The 27,031-nt window shown below is 36.7% G+C and overlaps 1 protein-coding gene across 2 annotated transcripts; it reads right to left on the reverse strand.

Annotated features, from left to right (window-relative positions):
* Nucleotides 1–2,406: 2,406 nt before the first annotated feature.
* On the reverse strand, nt 2,407–26,368 carry NDFIP1 (Nedd4 family interacting protein 1). Of its 2 annotated transcripts, none has more exons than XM_032210556.1 (8): nt 26,062–26,368; nt 16,550–16,631; nt 13,870–14,000; nt 12,706–12,793; nt 10,684–10,808; nt 8,607–8,673; nt 6,348–6,453; nt 2,407–3,336 (listed from the first exon to the last, which is right to left on the reverse strand). In XM_032210556.1, exons 1-7 carry the CDS (start codon nt 26,110–26,112, stop codon nt 6,350–6,352), a joined length of 648 nt encoding a protein of 215 aa, XP_032066447.1. In that variant the 5' UTR covers nt 26,113–26,368; the 3' UTR covers nt 2,407–3,336; nt 6,348–6,349. The 2 variants fall into 2 exon arrangements, with proteins under 2 accessions (XP_032066447.1, XP_032066446.1); XM_032210555.1 differs by having other exon boundaries at nt 16,550–16,637; nt 26,062–26,367.
* Between the last annotated feature and the right edge of the window lie 663 nt (nt 26,369–27,031).

Consider the following 27,031-nt stretch of genomic DNA (forward strand, 5'->3'; position numbering starts at 1 on the left):
ATTCACCTGCCTAATCCCTATGAATCATGGTTCGTAGTTTATCTTATTAACTCTTCCTTTCTCAATGTAAATTCAGAGGGAATCTTCTCTACTAAAGTTCTGCGAGGCCTGTTCCCAATGGCCCTCGATCCTGGTCAGAGTATCCATTTTTCTCTGGGGGAATATGTTGAGTGGGAGAATGATAAAAAGAGATATTGAAGAAATATAGGAAGAGGTCTGAGAGAAAAAGGTGACCTTGTTCATCAGCCCTGCCCTCGTCTCCCACCAGCATATGGATCCCATCCAATAATCATTAAAAATGTGTGGCTCTTGACAGAAGCAATCCTCATCCTCATTATAAATTAAAAAGTCAAAATAATAAAACTGTGTTCGCTAGTCTCTCACTCCATCTCCCAAATACACTCACATTCAAAATCTCATTGCCAGTTCCAGAGTTTCCAAACTTTTTTCTTTCTAGCCATATTTTTCCTGCCCTCCAAAGATTCAAATAATATACATGTTATCAAAGCTTTAAAAATTAATTTTAATTTTAAAATATTTAAAATTTAAATATCAGGTACGTAGCAATCCTCATGCATATTCTCTTCTACAAGCAGTTCTGTGCAGGAAAGAGCGACAGCTTGGATTATCATATGGAGAATGAGAATAATAAAACTTCTGCCCTATCCATTTAGAAGTTTCTTTGCTTTCAGTGATGCTTAGAATTGCACTTAGAAAGCCAGTTGGCATCTTTTAAAAATGTGATTTCATTGTTTATTACAAGATATGTTATAAAAACAACATTGTACTTACATATTTTTCAGTAATGACATATAATTTTACAGCAAAATTCTAGGTATCTATCTAAAATTAAGGTGTGCTGAAATCACTTCTCATCAAGAAACTGGCTATAGGACTGAAAGTATTACATATATATATTTTAACCACTGAATAAGGTTTTAAAAATTGAACGAATTCAGGGGTGATGGGCAATATTAAAAAAGATTGGGCTACAGAAATATTACTTAAAAATTTTTTACATCTCTCAGAAGGCATGCATTTTCACCAAAAAATTGAAGGGATGTGATTTGCATCTCTCTGCAAATACAAACACTGCTGTCCCAAAATACCTTAACAAAGACTCAAATATCACTGTTACAAAGCTTGTTGTCTTAAAGAACCCAGGAAATGAAGAGAGGATTTAACACCACTTTGAAAACAAATGCATCTCTACAGAAGGTAATGCTATTAATCCTTGGTGATACCTATTCAAGGGAAAGAAGGCATTTGGGGAGTTGTTTCTGTAAATTATTGTACATGGTTCTAGGAGCAAATTAAAAACACACAAGTAATTTTAAAAATCTCATAACAGACCTAGTATTTTTTATGATCAGCATTTTTCTCTAGTGTGAGAGGGAAGTTCTTCAAACCTATGTAGTTTATTGCAAAGCATCAGATATAATAAAATGTATTATAATATTTATCAAAACAACAAGTTTTAAAGTGGTGCAATAAGATGAGATAGCATATTTAGCAAGTGGGCTGTGCTAAGCCAGATATAATTAACTTTGTTCACCATGTCTCCTGTAAGTTTCGTGTATTCCAAAAGGAAATACTAAACATGCTTGCTATATTACAAGAATTCAGTGAAATTCATTGTGTCAGTGCCTTCCATACAAAAGAGGTGAACCTGAGGCCTTGAGAATTGCATAAGGCATCAAATCCCACCCCCACCCCCGCTACTCCTCCTCTACAAATTATCTCTGACCAAAAATGTTTAATCCTGGTATTAACTATTTTTGTAATTCTGAGATGGGAAACTGAAGCTCCAGAGAGAGCCCTAAAAGAGTTTAATTTAAAGAACACAACCACCCTAAAAAAATCCACATAAAATACTGGTAATACCCACTATACATCTTCATCCTACAACTGGAATCTAACTGTTTGAAACTACATACAAGTCACATTCATCAAACGTTACCAATGTAATACGTATGTGAATCACATATGTGCACAAGTACAGTTCAAGCATGAAAAATAGTGACAATCTGCATGTGGTATCCCTCCCGGCATAAACATTAGGCCTAGACAGTGCTTGGCTGAGTCACATTTTTAAAGCTTTTACAGAAATAATGAAGACTATATTTTAGGACACATCAAGCAAGCAATCTATAGAGCAAATTTTGAGATAAACAGTTACTTGGTCTGTCAACAGCCTTAGATGTGAGAATTGGTTAAGACAGCAGACTTTTGAGTGATTGAATAAACTGAGACTTGTAATTAAATAGTGCCATATCTTCTTCCATCCTTGCCATTTGCCATCCAATGGCCCAAATGAGAGTGTGCATGTTCTAACTGGGCTCTTTTAGGATTTCCCCCTTAAAGTCTCCATGTGAACACTGGTGTATAGCAAAATGAAAATCCTACTAATGTAAGTGACATTTATTAACATTCTGCTATATTTACAGTTTTAACACAATAGAATTCTGAATTACTGCTTTGCAGAAATCACAGAAATGTACAATAAACTATATTTAACTGTAACATAAATTAGAAAAACAAGAAATGTTAATTAGTAAAGAGACTATCTTAAGACCTCTAAAATCATCAAACATAACTGTCTGATTTTACACATGGCAGTATCAAACTATTTGAATTTTACGTTACCAACATATACTGCAAGGATCCCAAGCCAAAATAGATATAGTACAATTGTATAAAGGACTTATCATATATTACCAAAAATTAATACATATCTCTACCATCTTCTTAGCAATACTCTCACAGTTATTCTTTAAAACATTCAGATTGTGCATGTACGCTTTACTTCCAAGTTGTTATCATTTTATTTAATAACAGATACATATTATGTGCAGAAATACAATTAAAACAAGTTTCTAGATCCAAGAACATCCCTTCACAATGGCCAGCATTATTACAGTATCTTACACTAAGAGAGTATACTTCAAGCTCATTTTAAGGAGGGGAAAAAGCAAGACTGACCCCTTCTGGCTACAGGGCAATAGCTCATGCTATTTAAAAGACTACAAATACTAAATAAGGCATTATTATTAGTAACATCACAGACTTGATTGCAAGAGCTGTTTCAAACATTAGCCACTAATGATTTAATGATTACAGGAATTTGCATTGTACTATTAAAATTTTACATCTAAAAACAAATAGAAAGAAATGCTTCTTTTTTTCCAATAAAACTTTATTTATTTTAAGCAGGTGATTAATTACTTTTGTTCTTTTGTGGGTGTTCAGAGTCTTGATTCATTTCCTGCAGATGTCCATATATTAATTGAGGGAGGATTCATTTAAAGCAGGAAAATGTTGCCAAAAGACTTCAGTCTGAAAAAAGCAAAATGATAGCACAGGGAAGAATGGTCATAAAACAAGTTAAGTATAACCAAGGAAACATTTTACATAGACGAATTATTGGAGGTAGCAGAATAATTCCTAAGTGTTTGTCTCCTTGATTGTTTTTACATTCTTCATTCTGTTGTTTCATTTTAATAGCTGAATACAAGTATGTTTGACACAATTTGTGTTTGATGTCAAGCTTTTAGAAGACACTGGCCAAACTCATTCTAAAGGTAAAGGTTTCCCTGTCCAATTGTGTCCAACTCATTGATTCACAGCTGAAGAACCAGCATTGTTGAAAGATGCTTCCATGCTCACTATATACTGAGGTGCACGGAACGCTGTTACCTTCCCATCAAAGTGATACCTATTTGTCTACTCACATTTGCATAGCTTTCAAACTGGTAAGTTAGCAGGAGCTGGGGCAGGAACCGGAGCTCACTCCATCACACGGTGCTTCGGTCTTGAACTGCCAACCTTCTGGTTGACAAGACCAGCGTCTTAACCATTCAGTCACAGCACCGAGTGGTTACTCTATAATTGTTCAGTGCAGCTCTATATTCTATAGATAGTCATACTATCTTCTTCAAAAGTTTAGACAAACTGTATTTAAGACAGCAATAGCATATTATTGGATCATATTAAAATAGACAGTGGATGTTCATAAATGGGGGCGGGGGGAGGCTATGGGCGACCTCCTCTGGCTTAGCGTAATCAGATCGATAGAGCAAATAACTTGATATCTTGAGTACAGTCTGCAACTCTGTATGAAAATTTGTTTTTTTATTTGCATGTATCAATTTATAAAGAATACTGAAAATAAAAAGCACAATAAAATGCAAGTAATGAGAAGAGGCAATCTACAATCTTGTTCATCATTATAACTCCTGTATTCATGTTCAAATATGAACAAATTAAAGATTGCTAAATTATTTAGTTTAATCTCAAGGAATAAGATAACTGTATAGTAAACATAATTAATAGCTACAATTTAGTTAATAAATTTAGTTAATAGCTAACTATAATAAAAATTGCATTAGTTCCATGCACACTGACTGCAAAACACTGGCTTGGGATAATAATTGTGTTAGGAGCTTCAAGCAAGTAGGTTCTGCACATTGTTTGTAAGCATCCTTTTTGGACTGCTTTTTCTGCACATCTGGAAGTTGCTTCAAATTTGATTATGAATACTTCCACGTGTTGGACAATACAGCTATTGCTTTGTAAGTTGCATAAATTTGCCCAATTGAACCACATCAAGCACTTTTAATAAATAAATATATACATTTTGTTGCCTACTAAATTTTAATTTGGTAGGCTAGAAAATTTCAGGCACTTTAAATCCACAAACTCTGAACGAGTCACTTTTTGTAAATATCAAATTAAAAACTGGGTAGATGCAAAATTATGTGGCTGCCATTTTTGCACCCTACATCAACTACATCAGAAAGTGCCTGATGTAGTTGTTAAGTGTTGGCCTAGAAACCAGGAGATTGAGCTTGAAGCCCACTTTGGGCATGAAATCAAGCTATGTGGCTTTGGGTCAGTCGTTCTTTTTCAGTCCAACCTACTCACAGAATTGTACTGGGGAAAATAGGAGGCAGAAGGAGTGTTAGATACAATCAGTGCCTTGAATTATTTATAAAAATAAAGAAGATGGGCTAAAAATACACTAAATCTACATTCAGAGAAACAAATAGTTTGTGCTCTGTGCACAGTCACTCATGCCCTCGTCCATTCTCGCCTGGACTACTGTAACGCTCTCTACATGGGGCTGCCCTTGAAGAGCACCCGGAAGCTTCAACTGGTCCAGAATGCGTGCGGCTGCGCGGGTTATCATGGGGGCACCTAGGTGCTCCCATGTTACACCCCTTTTAGGCAGCCTGCACTGGTTGCCGGTTGTCTTCCGAGTGCGATTCAAGGTACTAATTATGACCTTTAAAGTGCTCCATGGCTTAGACTCAGGGTACCTGCGAGACCACCTACTGCCACCGGTAGCCTCCCATCGTCCAGTGCGATCCCACAGAGTTGGCCTCCTCAGGGTGCCGTCAGCCAGTCAGTGTCGGCTAGTGACCCCCAGGGGGAGAGCCTTCTCTGTGGGAGCGCCTTCCCTCTGGAATGAGCTGCCCCCGGAGCTTCTTATAATCCCCGACCTCCAGTCCTTCCGACGCGACCTAAAAAGTTGGCTTTTCCAGCAAGCCAGCCTGGCGTGAACAAAACAAAATAAATTATGGATCACTGTTAATTTTAATTCAATTTTTTTTAAAAAAAATGTCATTGTCAATTTTAATTGGATTTGGGATATTCTATTTAATTTTTTTTTTAACTTTTGTAGTATGTGTTTCTTTTAATGTTGTATGCCGCCCTGAGTCCTTGGGAGAAGGACAGCATATAAATCTAATAAACCTAAACCTGATGTCAGTAGAAAATAAACAGCAATGGCCTGCCAGCCAAACCCATTTTTTATTGAAAGAAACATAGAAGTGAGGAAACTTGTAATTCAGTGGGAATTCCTCCTAGTCAGGAGGCTATAGGAGATGCCAAATCACTAATAAAGGATTAAAGATATCCTAGCCACAGTTTAATTTTTTTTAAAAAAAACCTTCTCTAGTTCCAGTGTCTTAAGGTGGCTAATGCCAACTGCATTTGTTTATATAGCCTCTCTCATGATGGTGTTTTTCTTCCCTGAGTTTTGATATTGCTTTCTAATTCAATAGTTAACATCTATTTGGCAAAAGAAGTTGTGTGTATAGGTCAGGAAACACATCTTCCTAAAGCAATTTGAAATTTTCTTTTAGCATTCAATATGACTGAATTACAAAAATGTATTTTGTGATAATACAAAAAAGAAAACAAATGCAACAAATAATATAAATTGATTTTATAAATAACAGTGAAATGTGAAATTTTCTAGTATTTTTTTAACATGTGTCTATATACACAAACACACACACACACACACACACCAGAAATTAGCAAACTTTATTGAAGTATATTACCTTTAGTAAATAAAGAGAACTCTTGTCCTAGGGAGTGTAGAAAATGTTTCTGGCATCTTCCGAACCTTTGCATAATTGATAAATCCTCTGAGAAACAGAAGAAATCCTATAGAAAAAATACAGAATATTTTTATGTAAACACATTGTTTCTCTTTGATCCAAAAAGCACTGTTTGTTCAAGGGCCTAACAATCAGTTTCTAATTTGTTATGGTTTTCCTTAATTTGTTACATTCCTTATTGTGGTACGAGGTCAAATATTGAGCAAGTCAAGCGATTTTCTGGTAATTCAATCTTCAAACGAGGATTGTTGTCAGGTAAGCAATTCTCAGCGAAAGGGAAGAGATGAAAAGGAAAAGAGGTTGGCAGGATAAAATCCCTGATTTGGACAGAGTTGCAAAGTAATCCCAAGATTCCCCCCACCCTGCCAAAATAATCCCAACTGTCACAAAGACATGAAGCTTTCATCTTAATGAAACTAAACAAACTGAAATTCCCTTAGGCAAGGGAGACTCTTGGACATTTCTTGAATTGTATAGTCCTCAACTGACAATCACAATTGAGTCCAAAATTTCTGTTGCTAAGCGAGACATTTGTTAAATGAGTTTTGCTCCATTTCATGACCTTTCTTGTCATAGTTGTTAGGTAAATCACTGAAGTTAGTAAGACTAAGTTAGTTAGTTAGTTAGTTAGTTAGTTAGTAATTAAGTGAATCTGGCTTCCCCATTGACTTTGCTGGTCAGAAGTGATCACATGACCCTGGGACACTGCAACAATCGTAACTATGAATCAGTTGCCAAGTATGTGAATTTTGGTCATGCAGCCATGGGGACGCTGCAGAAGTTGTAAGTGTGAAAAACCATCATAAGTCGCAGTGCTGCTATAACTTTGAACAGTCACTAAATGAACTGTTGTAAGTCAAGGACTCCTGTATTTTGTACTGTGTGGATGAGGATGTGTATCAAAGAATAGCTATGGGAAAAATCTGTAGTTGAGAACCCAGTAGGAACAAACACGATCATAAAGTATTTAAGTATTTAATAAATTTATAGGCCGCCCAATCCCGAAGGACTCTGGGTGGCTTACAGAAATATATTTTTTAAAAAATAAAGAATTAAAAATAGAGAAAAAAAACAGATTAAAAGAAAGATCTCCAGAGGAAACTAGTTGGTGGAAGATTGCTATGTTTGGAAATGACCAATCAAATGTTAGCAAGGAGAGCTTGATAAAGGTGTTAGAATTTCAAGAAGCTCAGGAACGAGTTGGGTCCCTAAACTAAAATGAAGCCTAATAAGTGAAAGTACTGGAGCTTTATAAAGCATGAGCACATGAAAGTGGAAACAGGAAAATAAGAAGTGAGACAGTTAAACTGTAAAAACTCTGTCTAAAAATGATGTACATAGTTTGTTATGCTAAGGCTACTATATACATTAGAAATACTATATATAATTGAATGACTTGTCACCCAAAGAATATAAAACTGGAGCCCCTCTTAGTGAGATTTCTACAAGAGGGGCTAGAGATTGGAGAAGGCTGAAGTGGCAAAGTGTCAACTGGACCAGAAGGAATTATTGGGTGGTTTGTGTGAAATGTATAACTTCAGCACTTAAGTGTGAAAAAAATTTCAACTTGTGTAACGGCTGCAATAAAGCAGGGATACTTCTAAATATGGGTTTGATTGATACTGGCTTCCATTATTCAAATATTTTAACATTTATTTTACCAAAATCTGAGTATTTTTTTCTTTTCTGTTACAATGCCTTTGTTAAAGAAAGCATTATTTATCATTTTCTTGGTACTGTTTAACTACACCATTATCCTTTGGAAATTGTTAATGTCTCTCTTAATTTGTGCTATGTATTTACCTAAACCTGTGTTTTAGTGGTTCCAAATAATCTTGAAACATTCTGAAGAAATTTGACCAATCTGAGTCTTCCCTTTACATGTTATCTTTGACACATGTTCTATCTGGTTAAGCTATAGAATTAGCATTTGGCCAATGCAAGAGTCAGACAAGATTTTTTTAATATGCAACTAATGACATATCCACTAGGTGGCAAGATACCTTTATATTAAATCCCTAAAAAGAGCCCTACATTCTTAGACTTTTCTCAAATAATGAATTAAAGTTAAAAATTAGGTTAAGTCAAAAAGCTAACAGAAAAGTTATTTTATGAAAAGTTTTTTTTAGTTTACAATTAAAGGTAAAATAATTAAAATCAACAACTAACATTAAAATAAATTTACTGAAACCCACTTACCTAATACAAGGAACACCCACCACAGCCAGTATTGCCCATCAAAATAGCCAGGGAAATAGGTAGAGAACTAAAAATTAAAAACAAAAAATGAGGAATGTATTAAGATGTTAAGCATTTGTGGGATTTTTCACATTGCTAATTACCATAGTTGCTAACTAAGTAGAACAATTGCTAAATCCTTCAAAGCAGGAATGGTTTAGCATTAAAATAACTGCTGCACATTTACAATTATTTATTGAGCTACTATTAATAGTTCTGGGAAGAAATCCTTTAGGACTCAGCAGTTGTAAAGTACTTTCACTGATATTTTCTTAGTAGAAGTGAATATAAGACAGCCACTGCTTGATTCTATAAAAATAACAGCAATAATTTACTCTTTGTTGTAAAAACAGAGCAAGCACGACGTACTTTACTGCTGAAGTGAATGATGAGGAAAATCTGCTCTTGGAAAACATTAGGCATTCTGCATATTTTTCCTCAAATACAAATGATTCCTTTTGTTATCAAAGTTTTGATGCACAAATATGTTTGCCTCTTGCACCAATCCGTGTCATGTCTAATTCTTGGGCTCTATACACTTTGCAATGATTCAGAAGTACTTTGGATATTGATTTGTTTATGCATTCATTCAATTTCTATAGCCACACAACTCAACCAAGTGATTCTGAGTGGTTTATAATTCTAAAATTAATGTTAAAACAATTAAAAACAATGAAACAATAAAAACAGCCAAAAATAAATACACACTGCAACCGAGATAGTGAACCAACTAACAGTAAAGCCAAGGAACAGGGCCCTTAACACCTGAGCTGCAGGCCTCAGTACACAGCCAGGGTTTTAAAGCTTTGTGAAAAGCCAACAGGGGCTATTCTAATCTATTCTAATCTCCAAGAGGAGAATATTCCATAACGCAGGGAATACAGCAGAAAAAGCCTATCTTCTAGTTCCTGCCTGTTGACACTTTTTGGTTGAAGCATGTCCAATCTATTGGATTGAATTGAAAAGGTAAAAACACATGGTCCCTATTCTAAGAAACTGACTCATAAAAGTTAATGAAACTCGTGTAGCAACTGCATTATTTTCCAGTTTTGCATGGAGACTGGAAAACCATTTATCTAAATTGGTATAGGGTTTCCTGCCTAAGCAGAGGGTTGGATTAGAAGATCTCCAAGGTCCCTTCCAACTCTGTTATTCTAGTCTATTCTTTAAAAAGTATCTATTTCGTAGTTCTTAGTTATGTTCTCTGAAATTAAGCTTAGATTTTTAATGATTTGTCTTTTCTCAAAAATGGAAAACTGAATTATATTTAAAGACAATTTTGTAAAATACTGTTTAATAGAGAAATGGTATCAAAGTTAAGAACTATTTTGCCTTCAGCTGTTCTTAAGGAAAATTTCTATATATAACTTGTATTTTATATTATCCAATTTAGTTTTTCAAACATTTCATTATTTTGTGTGCTCCTTTGGGAAGCCTACCAGTAGAAGAGAACCATGTAAGTACCTATGGGAAATCCACATATATAGATATATATATATAAATTAATGGCAAATCCTATGTCTTCTACACAGGTTATTTTAGATTCAATTCCTAGCAATTCAATTCCTTGAAAAGAAGAGGGAAAGAAAGAATATTTGAGGTCCAGATAATTATGTCTGTGGCATTTCCCTGATGTACTAAAGTAGTAACTTTATCAAAAAAGAAAAAAAGATTAATGCTGCATGATTTGCTTTTAACAAACTCATATTGCCTCCTCTTAATTGCAGAGTGCCTAATCAAGAGCAAATGGGTTTCTAACATGTATCCAAATGCTGCACATAAAATATGAAAAATATAAAAAAATATTCAGCTAAAAAAATAAATAGTTGAAAGAAGTCTGAACAAATTAGCAGGCAAAATGTATATTAAGGACCCCAGATAACTGATCACAGAACTCAAACAGAACCTATTATACTGTATTTCCTAAATACAATGAATAGTTTGTCTACATTAATTTTCTAAAACTTTCACAAGGAGACTAAACTCTGTATCAAACACATCGACTTGTGATAACTTCTTTTTCCACGCTGTAACTTACCCTGACAATCAGAATCCACTTAATGAGAGAGAGACCAAATCCAGAAATAGCCCCATATCTTCCTGCTGCTGAGGTAGTCAAGCAGAAAGAGAGGAAGAATCCAATCCAGTTGAAAAGGAATGCCACTAAAAAAGCAAAACAAAGAAAATGTCTTAATGCCAAATAATGGATTTAATTTTGTTCTAATTATTGATGATGGTCATACTGTAATTAAAAAAAAATCACTACTACCAGGTCACCCTGAAGAATTTGGGAAGGTAATTAAAAAAGACTAATATGAAAAGTTATAGAAAGAAAACTCTCCTGACAAAGGCAATCTATAGATGACTAGTAGTCAGAAGGCCTCTCAGCATCTGAAGAGGTAGGAAGAGAAAAGGAAACTGCCTTCATGCCCGATTTTGAGCTTCCCAAAGAAATCTCATCAACCACCATGGAAGCAAGGTGCTAAAGTAGAAGGAACTTGCATGTAATAATTCAGTGGAGTTGTACTTATGATCATTTGTGGAAGTATTTAGGTTTCTCTTCAATTTTTGTAAAATGTCCACTTCAAGGCCCCTAAAATAAAGAGGTATCATACACTGTATCACATTCCTAAATTAGCACTGCTGTCTATAGCATCCTTATGCTATAACATAACTTATCATTATATCTTGTACTACTTTTTAAATTTGTATTAAAAAAAGGTAATGGACGCAAGACTTTTCTTGGGTCAAAAATGATCAGCTCTGGGACTTCAAGGGGGAAAAACAGCAAACTGAAGACAACTCAGCTGAAAGTGGAACTGGAGAATGGTGGAGAGAAGAGCAAACGAGTAGACTAGCTGCTCATAATTCCTCTACAGACAGAGAGAGGACTTGAGATTGCAGCCAAATGCTCAGATGGTTTCTTCTTGCAAGGAGATTGCAAGACAGCAGTTTCCAACAAGTATACAGCTCTGGGAGACAAAAGAATAGCCATCTTGTTCAAACCAGTTGACGTCTTTAAGGAAACTAAGTTCACATACTTCCTTTTCTAATCATTTTTAGAAATTGTTTTAGAAATTTTGAAAATTTACAGACTAAGGATCCACATGGATTTGAAATGGGATTTTAGAAGAATCCTTTCTGTAGAAAAACACTTTTCTTTTGAATTCTTTTTTTTTAATGATAAGGTTGAGATCTTCAAGGTTGGACACTGGCAAGAACCAGAAAGAACTAAAGATTATAATTTAAGGAGAAAAACATTTGACTTACCAGTACGGACTAAAGCAAAATATTTTAACACTCAACTTACGGAAGGATATTTTTGAACAATGGGCCCAGACATTAATTTTAAGAGTGTCCGTTTCTATTAATAAATTGGGTTGTAAAAGATGTTATGAAAAAGGAACAAGTTTTACTTGACAAAATTGAGACTGATCTGAAAGTGATTTCGAAAGTGACAGTCTACAAAAAAAGATGCCACACTGGATATTCAGAAGAAACCCACTCATGACTTAATAATTAAAAAGGATGTATAAATAATTAACCAGGAGAGTGACATGGATTTTTTTTCCGTACTGAATTTACAGAGGCTTATTAAAGCTCTGAAGAATTTTGTGAGAAGGGACAAAGAAAAGATGAAAAGAAATCAAGTTCTAGGTCATTATTTCTTGACTGAAGATCAAGATTGTTAAAAGTAAAAGGAAGTTTGTTTATTTGATCAAACCTAAAATAGAGATGTTGTTCTCTCTATTAACCCTTAATGGGCTTTTGGTGATGAAACAACAGACTGAAACAATGAGGCTTCAAGGATTTATTTATAATAAGATGTGAAATATGGAGGGGAAGGTCATTTGTTGCATTTTAAGAGAAGTTACTAAACTTATTTACACTCGTGATGAAAGTGGAAGTCATTGCTATTAAAAAATTATCAGCTCCATATGTGCAATCTCTGTAACAGTACAGAAGAAAATATTTCTATTATCTAGATGGCCTTATAAAATATGAAAATCAAATGTTATTTCAATTTCAATTGTTAAAAGTACTTTGTTAAAAGACTCACTGAAGAAAGTCAGCATAAAAATGCCATCATTTCCTATCCTCAGTTGGTCGGAATCATCAAAGTCATCCCGTGTCACAAACTCTTCATCCTGTGGCATAAATGAACAAACTGATTAGGAAAAGTCTGGTTCACAAGAACAATACGTCACCTTTCCTTAAAGAGAATAAACTAGAAAACTTGTGAAAATCAGAGATTTTTCTTACCAGATTATTCAATGTCTTCAACAATGGCAGAACTTTTAATGTTCTTAAAAATTCAGGGAGATAATCTGCCTTGAAAGCAGCCCATGGGGAACCATATAGCAGTCAAACATCAGGACAGGGAAGGTTTTATGACATTTTTATTATATCATAAACTGATTGTACTAGAATTTTTAATGCCATATTTTATAAAATTTGCCAAATTTCAATTCCATGGTAGTCATAGGTTCTGGATTTGGGGCGCACTCTATAAATTATTCCATTGAGGCATCTTTGTTCAAAAATTGTTGCTCTATGATGCACCATTTTGCCCAGTTAAAGGTTAGAGACACAAGAGTTTTAGTAACAAAGCACACCTATCTTCTACTTCAGTGTAAATCACTAAGGAATGAGAAATATTTCATATACATACATGAGTGAAATACCATAATTAAAGGGAAATTTAAAAAAAAAGACCTAAGTGAACTGTATCTAATGTACAAATAGGACAATACAAAAGTAAACATAGCAATCTTATTAACTATACCCTGGGATTTGAAGTGAGTGCCATCGGGCAGAAGACATCAAAGTATATAGCCAGCGGAACAAAGAGGTTTAAAGATAGTTTATATCCTTGGGCTGTCAGACTTTTAAATACAACCACAATCACTTCATGCTAGTTTTTTCTTTTTCTTTCTTTTTTCCGTTTCTGCTATAATTTTGCACCAGTGAGGTTAAAACCAATTTTGTTGTATTTAAATACAACGACAATAAAGATTATACTTATACTTAAAAGCATTTTAACATGTTACCTATATTTCCTAAAACTGCACAAATTGATACATTATTCCTGTTATTTATTTATCTAATTAAATCAGCAAACTTAGCTTATAGTCACTCCTTAGGGTATTGACAGCACTGACATCAACAAATTTACTTTTTCATTATGTTTTGATACGTTTTCAAAGAATCAAAACACACTTACCCTTCCAGGAACTAAGGGAATAGTAGCTTCCACCTTAGTTCTCTCTGCTTCATCATAAGTAGGTAGAGTTGTAGCTACATTATATGAAGGAGGTTTAGGGAACCCAGCTTCATCTTTGTAGTCAAAATATGCTGGCAGGCAGGAGAGATAAGATGGTTAATTTATTATTAATAGCAGTTAGATTTATAGCAATAGTAGTTAGATTTATATACCGCTTCATAGGGCTTTCAGCCCTCTCTAAGCGGTTTACAGAGTCAGCATATTGCCCCCACAGTCTGGGTCCTCATTTCACCCACCTCGGAAGGATGGAAGGCTGAGTCAACCTTGAGCCAGTGAGATTAGAACCGCTGAACTGCAGATAACAGTCAGCTGAAGTGGCCTGCAGTACTGCACCCTAACCACTGCGCCACCTCGGCTCAAATTAACATTTGTAAACTGAACTATGTTATGAGTGGAAAAGTCAACACTTCCAACTTTTTATCTTCAGAAAAGTGGCAAATTACAAAACTCATTAATCACCTCCAATAGACCGATCAGATCCCACAGATTAGGCCTCCTCCGAATTCCATCCGCCGGCCAATGCCGACTGGCGACTACCCGGAGGAGAGCCTTCTCTGTGGCTGCTCCGACCCTCTGGAACGAACTCTCCGTGGAGATTCGAACCCTCACCACCCTCCAGGCGTTCCGCAAAGCCCTTAAGACCTGGCTGTTCCGGCAGGCCTGGGGCTAAAGAGCTTCTGCTCCCCCTTCTCGAATGGTATGGTTGTTGTGTGTTTTAAATTCTGTATTGTTTGTTTGTCTTTTTTATCCCCTGTTTGTACCTCCTTTCCCTTGACTGAGTTGTGAGCCGCCCTGAGTCCCCTTCGGGGAAAAGGGCGGCATATAAATGAAATAAATCCTAATCCTAATTCTAATGACAAAATCCATTATATTCTTGGAGTGGATGTACTTCTGAATAAATATATTCCTCCAATATAATGGCCTCCCAATGAGTTACTCCCAGAGTTATTAGGTCAAGAAATCTGGAAGCACCACTTTGGGAAAGACTGAGGGATAACAGTGCAGTATAAATAACTGTGGAGAACAATCCCTTCTCAAATCAGATTGACCCAAACTGCTGAAAGGGGTAAATTTGTAAGTAAGGACAAGAACAGCGATTGGGGACAAAACAAACAATACAATAAAGCTTTTTCACTGGCTTTCAGTCATAATAATGGGCATTTCTAAACCAAGATCAAATTAACCATGAGTCATAAAAGCCATTGTTTGTACACGCTAGTTTTTTTTCGTTTTCTTTCTTTTTCGTTTCTGTTATAATTTTGCACCAGTGAGTTTAAAACCAATTTTGTTGTATTTAAGTACAATGACAATAAAGATTATACTTATAAATAAAACATCAGACTAAGATTATGGAAACCAAGACGTCACTAAGGCAAAAGGCTCATTAATTTTATCTACTACCTAAGGATGTTTTGCAGATAGGTGCAGTGGGGGGCTACTGCATGGTCACAAGGGTTCAGGCGAACCCTTAGTTCTGATCGTTGGCTGGACCCGCCCACCTACGTTCTATGCTATTCATTTATAGCTCACTTTCTGGTTTGTTGGCTGGCCCACTGCGTTTTGTACGGCCTTGCTGTTCTCACCGGAGCTGCCTGAGCTGATTAGGAGCCTGTTTGAAGCGCTGTTTCTCTCCGAAAGGGGTGCATGCGAGTGAAGCGCACATGTGAGCTCCCAACCAGCGAACCCTTTATTAAAGAAAGTGCAGCCCACCTCTGGATAGGTGACACATAAAAGTTTTAACTTTTATGCATGTTTAACACATGCATAAATGAGTGATACCAGTCACCTATCTTTGGACTACAGTATTTTAGTTCACAGGATTAAGGAAATGGAGGGACTACATGTGCAAAATAGAATACAAGATAGAAATACATGTGCAAAATAGAATACATGTCAAATACAAGAAGAATCACATGTTATTTAGAACCATATTGTGGTATTTAATTTATCCTATTAATATAATGCTACATTCAAGTATATTTCTAGCTAACTATAAACATAGATGATTTGGGACTTTTTATAGATAACCCTTGACTTACAACCATTTGTTAAGCAACCATTTGCAACCACGACGATACTGAATGAAGGGACTTATGATCTGTATCTGAAGTTGTAGCCACTGCAGTACCCGTGTGATCACATGATTCGAATTTGGGCAATCCACCCACCTTTATGACTAACCGCAGGAATTTTGCAACTGCCCCCACCTGCTGCAAGTAGCAACTCAATAATTCAAAATATAGCATATGGCAAATCAGTTGATTTCTACAAATATAGAGTTGTGATCTCTTGATGTTGTGAAACTATTATTTAAGCAGCACTAGAAGGAGAAAGAATTATCTTCCACATACTCTCCCTTCTTAACCTACAGTTGGGAGGTATGGCTTCATAGTCAACAATGCAACATACTATAGAATTACTTACAGAAAAGTAAGTTTCCTAGCTTTCATAATTAGCATTATTTGCCTGTTTCTTTTGCAATGTAAAATAAGGACTATTTAATAAGGATAGATTTATCAGTCACTTATTTTTCCTGTAAATTTTGATTGTTCACACAACATTTTGCTGCACCTCCAATCATCAAGAAAGTTATTCCAATACCAGACTTCCAAGTTTTTACCTGAATTCTCTCCAGAAATGCTGCTGTAAGGTGGTGGAAAATCATTTACAACTGGCAGATTTTCAACAGGTTCCTCCTCGTTCTGCAACTGAGAAGATTTTTTTCTTTAATTAAATGTTTCATCATTTTAAAAAAATCAATAAATGTTTTAAAAATATATAATTTTTTCAATCCTCCCTCTAAGAGAGATATAAATCACTTTTTAAAAATCAAGCTATTAATTCTTAGTAACTTTTTTCCTTAACATACTTTTATTTTTATTAAACATTTTAGTTCACAGCTAAATAGCATTGAGATAGCAAAGTAAACCAGCCTTTCTTGTATGCTTTTTGCTCTGCTGAAAAGTTCTTAAAATCTATATACAGTTGGGTGTTTGAGAAAGATACTGAACAAGTATATGAATAACACATGTAAAGTTAGGATTTACTGGGGCTAACATATAAATAATTCGTGAATATGGGACTCCTAATTTATATTTTTTTCCATGTATTTTCAAATTATTAATGCAAGTATTCTAAATCTTAACAGATATTTCTATCTGTGTCCCACATACCCTTTCAAGCAATCAATAAATCATCCACAATTGTTTGTTATTAGGAACAAGACTGCAAGATCTAAATTTACACAAAAGCATTACTTTCTAATCAGCATAGAAAAACTGGAATATGGAACATATGTTTCTATTATTAAACTGTAACTATGTAGCTTAATTCAGTGGAGCAAAAACTGCTCAGTCACCAGATGGCAATACATATGAGCTTACTGACTGCTGTTACCACTCCTCAAATTCATCCTGTTGCTATGGTAACACAGGGGAAATCTTCAAGATTTCTAGCAGCAGTGTGAAAGAGAGGATTATGGTAACATTGCATTACACACACACACACACACACCTGAATTTACATAAACATTTATCTTTATGTTTAGATATGCTTAAGGCAAAGTTGTATATGAACACATTATGTAGCACTTGCTAAAGAATACAGTAATTCTCTCCAGTTTATGGATACCACCTTCTGCCATCCTTATGGAAGAACACAGCACTGAGGTCAGCCCTTTAAGGTAGGTCAATTTGGGAAACAGGCAACACAAGTACCACTGAAACTCTATATTATTGATAATAGGCCATAATAACAAAACCTTAAAAATTTGAGTTTTTTCTCTGTGCTTTTTTATACCACATATAAGCAAGGCAGGCTTATATTGAGTTACTTTCTTAACCCTTCTTCTTTCCCAGTCTGAGTTGTTAGCTTAAAAGTTATTGCATTCCATCTTAAGGTTATCTACAAATCCCTGTACGATTACTCCCCCATCAGTCTTCCCTCCTGGGTTCAAAGAAGGTTCTGGTAGGTTGCTAAGGGAAATATCTACAGACTCATTCTCCCAACCTTACTTGGCAGCTCTCCAAGATCAACAAGTAAGTCCTGTTACTCAGAATCAGACAATTGGAAAATATCCCCCCCTCCTTTTTTTTGTACAGATAAATTTGGAGAGTTTATCATAATTGCTTCAGAAAGTAAGGAATCATCTTCATCCTAGTGATAATTGTGTATTGGTAGTGGTAGCACTTTTAAAAATATGGTTTATGTGGAAATTTCAGATGGAACTGGATGCCCAATGACTAAGATACTCCTAAAGCCTCTGCTATATCTAGAATCTATAATATATTCCATTTCACACTCTCTACCTCCCTGCCCCCACAGAGATTTTGAATGCAAGGCACAGAGGCTCCTCACAAATGAACAGTGACTAACAGAAGACCAGATAAACCTTTAGTGAAGCAGGCAATTGCAAATGAAAGGCCAATGGGTTTTCTGGGTAACTGGGAAGAGACCAATAAATCTAAAAAAAATTCCAGATTTTGATGGTAATGCAGAATGTAAAAACCTCGTAGGAAGCCAAACTACCACCAGAAGCTTAGCACCCTTTGCTTGTATGTATCTGCAATACATCTGTATACAGTCTTGGCCAAATCTGTTCCTTTAAGAGGAGCTGAGCAGTCTGCCTCTCCTGTAGAATGTCGAAAGCATGCATAACAGTAGATGCTGCAATTCTGGAGGGCAAGATGTGGGGTTGGTAGCAATAAATTGATTAAAAGGGAAATGTAACTTGGAGGTATATATTGAGACGTTACAGGCAAATTCAGTTTGGTTGTCCTGCTGATATCAGACATAGCACCTCAGGTATTGATTCACCTTTTTAAATTTCCATTTTATGACAGATAATTATATGGCAAATGAATTCAATTGTATAACAGGTTCAAGAGGGCATTCCAAAAGCGGATGTAGCAAAGGTGTCACACATTGCAGACACAGGGCCAGTTGGGGTGCTTGCTGGTCAATCTTTTCCACAAGTATAGGTTTCTCTAGTAATTGTGTAGACAATTTACGCTCTTGCACTGTGATCTCATCAGAATCTAAAATAGTGGAGTTATATTTCTAAGCGTGAAAGCGTAAAAAGAATAGCATGGATAATAAAATGTATTTACCTATTGTCAGTTGTCTGAGCTATTCCTAATAGTTGCCAAGATCTTGTGAGAGGAGCCTGTGACAAGTCTTCACTAGGTGTTTGGGCTCCACAGCACAAACACAACCAAAATCTTTCCTCTAATCCTTGTCTGTTGCAGACATGATTTCTTTATTTCTCTTATTTGCATGGATTCTCTGGAATTGGTGCCCAAGAGGGAGAACATTAGTGGTGAAGAAAGAATAAAACCTCCTCCACTTATTCTTTCCTCTGTGCTCAACTCCTCCAATGATCACACAATGCTGGAACAGTTCTTCCAGATTACCCAGCTTGCTGTATCTTATTAACATCTCTCAGTTCATCAGCAAGTCCTCCTATTCCACATTTCTGGCCTATAACTGAAATCCAACAGGAAGTAACATACCCTGCAATACCTTTGCTTTAGCTTATAAATCTCCTGATTTAGTGTTGCCCTCTTTGCTGAATTAACAAAAGGCAGTTCTAAAACTTTGCAGGAAGTTCTGGTAATTATGCAGCAATGACCATTGCCTTCAGTGAGAGGCACAGCCCATTAGGCAGTCTCTTTTTTTCAGCAGATTCAGAACAAAGATATCACTGGAGCAGTCTATAGGAATCAATGATGAGCTTCCCAGTTGAGCTGCCATGGACTAGTTTTTTGGTGTCATCATAGTTTTCTTGGCAACTGTGGCTGGTACCTTCAATAGCAGTAGCAATAGCAGTTAGACTTATATACCGCTTCATAGGGCTTTCAGCCCTCTCTAAGTGGTTTACAGAGTCAGCATATTGCCCCCAACAATCCGGATTCTCTTTTACCCACCTCGGAAGGATGGAAGGCTGAGTCAACCCTGAGCCGGTGAGATTTGAACAGCCGAACTGCAGAACTGCAGTCAGCTGAAGTAGCCTGCAGTGCTGCACTCTAACCACTGTGCCATCTCGGCTCAGAGGAAAAGCGATCTGTTTTTACCAGACTTTAATTTCTATTTCTTTGTTAGATCACTATCACGTTGCATGATTACATTACTTTAAGCTTCAGGTCACAGTCAGTTGTTCTGCTATTCTATGCAGAATTTAATGATACAATACATAATCCAGTGTTCCTTTAGTGACTGTAAGCCATCCAGATCTTTGCAGTCTCAAACATGATGTCTTTCCAGAGTCAAGATTAAGTTCTTTTGCTGAGATTTTCTCCAAACATGTTTCTTATTAAATAGTTCCATTTTTACTTCTGTCCACAAAATTATGTTGTAATGGTCTATTGAATCATGTAGTGGTGTCTGGAAAACTTGAGTGAAGCAGCAATGCGCTTGCTGGAAAACAGTGGTTTCTTCCTTGGCATCCTCTCACACAAACCACTCTTGTTTCTTCATAGTGGACCCATGAACATTGATATCAAGCAATTAGACAGGTATGAGACAAAGGAGCATGCCAAAAAACTGCCTTTATTTCTACCTACTCATTATCTTTTAAGGGGCCTGCCCTTCCTTTACTTGGGTTAGTAGCTCTGCAAAATACGCACACACATCTGGCTGGAAATTTTTTTTTGAGGAAAATAAATAGTAGTAGCAATAAGGAAAAGTTGAAGAGGGAAGACAATAGAAACAAAGAGATAAGGAACAAAAAAATTGAAAAAGGAATAATAATGTAATCCAGAAAGAGCCTAAGGCACCAAAGCTGAGTCCAGAGGTAACAGCAGTTCCAGAAAGGAACCTGTGGAACCAGCAGAATTGGCAGAGTAATAACAGCTCAACAAGAATAGCTGATAAATGGCTGAAGGTGAGTGGGAACAGAATGTTAGGCAGATCATTAAATACTGTAAGAACTTGGGGAAAAATAGGGATAAGGCTTTAAGAAGAATCTCCCCCCCTCCCCGGTGTGTGTTTGTGTAGATTTGGGCTTCTGGCTGGTACTTTTACACTCCTCCAAATCAGATCCATCAGATGAAATTTCTCAGAGTACTATATTCCTAATTCTTGTAGTGACTTGAATGACCATTCCTGGGAAAAGGAATGATGATGTTGAATATTTTTCCACTTGTAGATTATCTGCTTCACCATGCATTAATGGAAGCTGAACTATGTGGCAATGTTTTGTAGCATTAGCATCAAAGATACTTTATCTGTAGAAAAGGAACTAATGGTAAGACATTTTACTGAACAGCTTCTTCCCAGGAGCTATGAGGAAAATACAGTGAAATTATGGGTAAAAGGATTAGAGATTTTATTTTGTAGAAGGCATAAAAGTGCATCCAACTCCTCTCATATGTGCATCTTTACATGCTCTGCTGCAACATAGGTTTGAGGCTGTCTCTCAGAATTCAACAAAAACATATTTATAAAATTTAGGTGCCAATCCAAACACTTTTAGATATTTTGCAGAAAATATCTAAAAAGAATAAATTCCACAAAAAAAACCAATGTAATATTAGGTTTGCACCCATCATCATTTTGAAAATATATATCTTTAGGTATATGTTGTGCTAATTACATATACAAAGGGTACTAAATATGGATTTTAAAAAATCATATTTTTTAAAAAAATCAATAAAATTTCTTCTCCAAAAATATGAACATTTTATCATTTAGGATTTTGCTAGACAAAGGAAACTATATGGTACGTAAATTATGTCATTAATTATCATGTGTTCAAAGAATAACCTCAAAATCTAATAAAAAAACTTCTGCCTTCAAGATGTTGGCCAAGAAACAGACAAGATAACAAAGAATCCCATTTTGAAAATGGGACAAATGCATTTTTAGATGATCGTGAATGTTAAATTACTACCATGCAAACCAACTCTTAACAACTAATCGATTTTAAAATAAAACTACAAAACAACTGCAACCTAATACAAACCCAACATGAGTATAAGTCCCTTAGAACAACAGGACATATTTCTGAATGCATAACTTAACAACCATTCAAAATTATACTGGACACCCTCCTCCAAAATGTACTTACAACTTGGTTCCAAAATTCTACCGGCCAGGGTTCCCCCAATAGTCAACATTTACTTATATGCCTTCCACCTCAACATGACTTCATTTTGGGGTCTCAGTAACCAGCCTGCATTTATGGCCATTTGCAGAGTCCCATGATCATGTGACTGCGATTTATGATGTCTTTGCCCTAAACTAGCATTTACTTCGTTTTCAGCAACATCATCCCATAGAAAACAGTCAGTTTGCTTAATAACTACAGCATTTGTTTAACAACCGCCACAAAAAAGGTTGCAAAATGAGTCTTGTGACATGGTGACCCACTTTATGACTATCACAACTTAAAAGTGTAATGGGTAGGGCCCATTATGCTCATAAGTCAAGGACTATTTGTATGTAATATTGTGCTATATATCACATAAATAGTACCTCTGGTTTTTTTCCCAGCAAATTCTATTGTTTGGGAACCATGCGCAGCTATTGTTCTAAAACAGCATTATTCCAGGCCTCATCACAATAAAGCTGTTTTTATAGCCCCACTGTTATTGAATCCAAAAAATATTCGCCTAAATTCCTATGAAGTATACATTTTTTATTAATACATAATTTCCAAAAATATTTTCAGAATTATAAAAAGTTAAATGGAAAGTAGACACACAACTGTGAACATAACTGAAGCTAATGCTTTCGTTTAGCTTCACTACTATAAACTTAATTATATTTGCAGTTCAGTCCCAATACATATTGCCTTAGTCCTCAACTACATATAAATATATAAGGAAATTTGGGAACCATCTAAGTTCACTAACCCTTCAAAAAAATTCCCACTACCCTCAGTTAAAAAACAATACACGTCAATTTTACGAAATACAGTAACTTCAAACAAAGATAAAATAATTATGGATTCAAAAGTCCATTGATTCCAGAAACAATCCTGGATGTTTACATTCTTGCAGAAAGAACTGGTGCCAAATCTGTTTTCTGGACTTGCAACTTCTACTTAAACATTGGATAAAAAATATGGTGAGGGAGTCCTTTCTGCAATTGGTGTCTATCATTTCTGAAAGAGACTTTGTTGATGGCCATTCATGCCTTTGTTGTCTAGACCACTATACACTAATGTTTGTACATGGAGTTATCATTAAGGCCCATCTGGAAGTTTCAGTTGTTCATTATGTGATGACCCAGGGTATTATGGCTAGGTCTAGATTAGCCCATCTAACATCACTAATATGGGATCTGCTTTATCTATTAACATATGAATGCAATTCAAGGTGTCAGTTGTCACCTTTAAACCTCACATGGTTCAGATATTGGATATTTCTGACACCATCTATCCCAGGATGATTCATGGAGGGGGAGATTTGCTAAGAGTTCCTCTACCAAGGAATTGTAATTTGCAAGGACCCCATAATCAAGCTTTCTTAATGATACCCTGCCAATAGTTGTTAGTTTCTCAAGAGTCATTTTAACTAGAGAGGCATACAAGACAGAACAAATAAATATATGAAGAAATGAAACATCAAGATTTCCATACAAACGACTTAACATATCATTTCTCCATGATTTCTCACCAACATAGTTCCCTTTTAAGCCATAAATCTCTTTGATTTCTATGTCAGCAAGCATGTTTTAAATCATGGTTTTGTCATAGCTAGGTTAGCATCTAGCCAACCTTGGCTAAAATAAGCAAGGTCAAATCTGGTAGACTACAATGATATTTTTTTAATAAATAAAAAGCTCTAAAGAAAGCAACAGTTAACTAGTTCTGTATTGTTACATAAAAACATGTTGGACATGTCTCAGTATTAGCTGGTTCTCAACTTACGATGATAATTGAAATCTAAACCATGTTTGTGAGTTGTTAAATGAGTCACCGTGAGACTATGCTCAATTTGACCTTTTTGTGACAGTTAAGTGAACTCAGTGGTTGTAAAGTGAACACCATGATCATGAAGCAAATCCACTGCTGTTGTGCAATCAATTATAAGTCAAGGACTACCCGTAATCAATAGCAGTTGACCTTTGACTAAATCTCAACCTGAATTAAATTGACTTTAAAACAATTTGGGAACTTTTAACATTGACACAGGATTTCTCCAAAACAGACAAAATTAAATAAGAACCCTCTAAAGCACGGCTGTCAAACTCTCAGCCCATGGACCAATGTGTCACATACTGGACACACCCACATCTGGTTTAGCAAAGGGGGGAAAAGTCACAATATGCTACATGACAACGCCATGATGACATGAGTTTGACATCCCTGCTGTAAAGAACCAAACAATGTGTTATTTCGACTGAATATTTTTCAGTATGTTTCCAATTAAAATTAAAGGTATGGATTTAAAAAAAAATTAATATAAAATGGCATTCTGTTCAATAAAACCTAAATATACTTATTTGAAATTTAGCAGGCTTAAGCCCCACAATAGTTTCTACTTGCACAGATTCCTTTCAGTTTATCAAGAAATTAAAAAACACATTTCTCTTTTTAAAAAATAAAAAATAAAAGCCAAGAAGTACTATAGTCTACATTTATTTTTCAGAAATTTGGCAGGTCTTTCATTCAGAAGCACTAACTTTCGTGAAATGTCTTTTAAAAAAATAAAGAACAAAAAATTACAACTAACTTCAAATGATTACGTTAAGTGTAATATTTAAAAATTTGGATTCAGGGTCCAAACTGAAATGAGTGTTTTCAAATCAGCAAATTAGTTCTGTACCTAATCTTGCAATATGTATATATCAGCTTTAAACCCTCCAAAACTATCAGCTAAACAAAGAGACATCTATTTAATTACACTTCGTAATTACAAAATCTCAAAAGGCAATGTGATATTCTCTTGGGGTTCTAACCTGCAAGACCCTTCGGTAATAACAAGACTTTGCGAACAATAATTTCAAATGAATACCGAAACTACAATTGAAATCCAATTAAATGATGCTAATGATATGAGATGCAGGCAATTGTCTAGCAACACTTGGTGGGCCACAATGTTCCCATCCCAGATTTAGATTAAGAACGCTGATCCCAGATCTTTCGTTAACGTATTTAGCTGAATGTATTCTTCATTTTTGATACAATTACCATACAGTAATTGTAATACCCAATGCTGTATTTCAATACATCCTTTTTTTTCTGATAGTCCATTAAGGCAGGGGAACCAGCTGGCTTATTTAATTTGAATTTCACATCTGTAAATGTAAGAGTTCTGGAATTCAGTGTTTTACTATTTGGATATGGGAGAAACTCCAGAGATGTTAAGAATTAGGTCTCCCAACAATTTGCTACCTCCATCATATCCTTACGGCAATTAATTACTCCAGCTAGCACAACTACTAGCACAAGGACTAGCTTGCCTTCACACTCACAATCAGCGCCCATTAAATTCTCCATCTATACAGGATGAAGAATTTATAAGGCCAAACGGACGAACCTCTTCTCCTTTCACCGCTGGCTTTAAATCACCAGGGCTTATGATACTTCTACTGCGTAACACCCTAATCTTAAATCATCCATCCTTACAATATGGAGTCGGTCAGTAACCAAACCGGCCACGGATGCACAAACCGAGAACGCCGTTTATTTAGGACAGGCGTTTTCATCTTTTTTTTTTCTACCTTACGATTCAAATCTTACACCAAAGGCTGGGGGAAGAGGAATAAAATTGCCTTTATCGTCGGGTTTCCGAAGGGAGTAAGCAGATGGTTGGGGGTGGGTGGGGGAAGCATATTCTCTCTCTCCCCCTTTGGCCTTCAAAACTTAACACACCAAGTAAAAGGGGAGGGAAACCGGATGCGCGATTTAAAAGTTGGGGGGGGGGAGGAAACGTTGGAGTTGCCTTAGAAATCAAGAGGCCAAAATGGAAGCAACGAGAGAGAGAAAACATATCTTATCGGGGGAGGGGGGAAAGGACACGACTGAAGCGTTGAAGGCTTCCTGGCTTCTAAGCCGGAGGGAGCTTTTCAAAGCGCCTTTCGCCGCCTCACAACACCCCCCTCGCCCCAACACACCCCGCCGCGGCCTAAGGGACCGCGGCTCTCGCGTGAGCCGCCTTGCCCAGTTGCGAGCCGCTTCTTCCTCACCTGCTGGTATCGGCCGCCGCCGCCGTTACTGCCGGGCTCGGCCGCCGCCATAGCTCTGGGGGAAGAACCGAGCGAGGGCCAAGAAGGAGGAGGGGAGCTGCCTGGGGCGGCGAGCACTTTGAGGGAGTGGGCGGAGGCCCGTCAGGGACGGCTTAATGACGCTTCCGTCCCCCGAGGTCCTTGCCGGTGCTAGGCTTGGAGGAGGAGGGTTTGACGCTTGAGAAGGAAGGCGGCGGCGGCGGCAGCAGCGGCCACCCGGAGAACTCCCTGCTGCTACTGCTGCCGAAGGCCCGGCCCCTCCCCTCCCTTCCAAGCCGTCACGCGCTGCTGCTGCCACCTCCTCCTCCTTCTCTTCTTTCTTAGGTTCTTCCGCTGCTCGGCATTTTCAGCCACTCAGCAGTCTAAGGGGGAAAACCCACCGGACCTCAGCAGAGGTTGGTGGAAACGATCCCCCACAAGATCTCCTTAGTTCCGCCTGGTGATCTTTTCCCATCCGAAGGGGGAATTGTCTTAGAAAGAGTGCAGAGAAAGAGCAACCCAGATGATTAGGGGACTGGAGGGTAAAAACATAGGTGAAGAACGGTTGCAGGAACGGGCCTTGGCTAGTCTAGTGAAGAGAAGGAGGACCATGGTAGTCTTCCGATTCGAGAGGTTGTCACAGAGAGGTGGACCTGTTTTCCAAAGCACCTGAAGGCCAGACAAGGAACAATGAATGGAAACTGGTCAAGGAGAGATTCAACCCAGAAATAAGGAGAACATTTTCTGACAATGAGAGCAATCAACTAATGGAACAGCTTGCCTTCGGAAGTTGTGGGAGAAATGGTGTAGGGTCTCCTGCTTGGCCTGGGGGGGGGGTTAGACTAGATCAGTGTTTTTCAACCACTGTGCCGTGGCACACTAGTGTGCCGTGACATAGTGTAAGGTGTGCCGTGGGAAAAACACTTTATATATAGTCAATATAGGCACAGAG

The sequence above is a fragment of the Thamnophis elegans genome, chromosome 2, assembly GCF_009769535.1.
Source record: "Thamnophis elegans isolate rThaEle1 chromosome 2, rThaEle1.pri, whole genome shotgun sequence".
Taxonomy (NCBI): Eukaryota; Metazoa; Chordata; class Lepidosauria; order Squamata; family Colubridae; genus Thamnophis; species Thamnophis elegans.

What these genes read in the sequence shown, in the direction of transcription:
- NDFIP1 (XM_032210555.1), bottom strand. Translation starts at nt 26,112, where the DNA reads ATGGCGGCGGCCGAGCCCGGCAGTAACGGCGGCGGCGGCCGATACCAG. An exon ending in TTCCCTTAGTTCCTGGAAGG is followed by an intron (nt 12,794 to 13,869) that starts GTAAGTGTGTTT and finishes TTTATGCCACAG; the next exon opens with GATGAAGAGTTTGTGACACG. An exon ending in TTTTATGCTGACTTTCTTCA is followed by an intron (nt 10,809 to 12,705) that starts GTGAGTCTTTTA and finishes TTGCTTTTTTAG; the next exon opens with TGGCATTCCTTTTCAACTGG.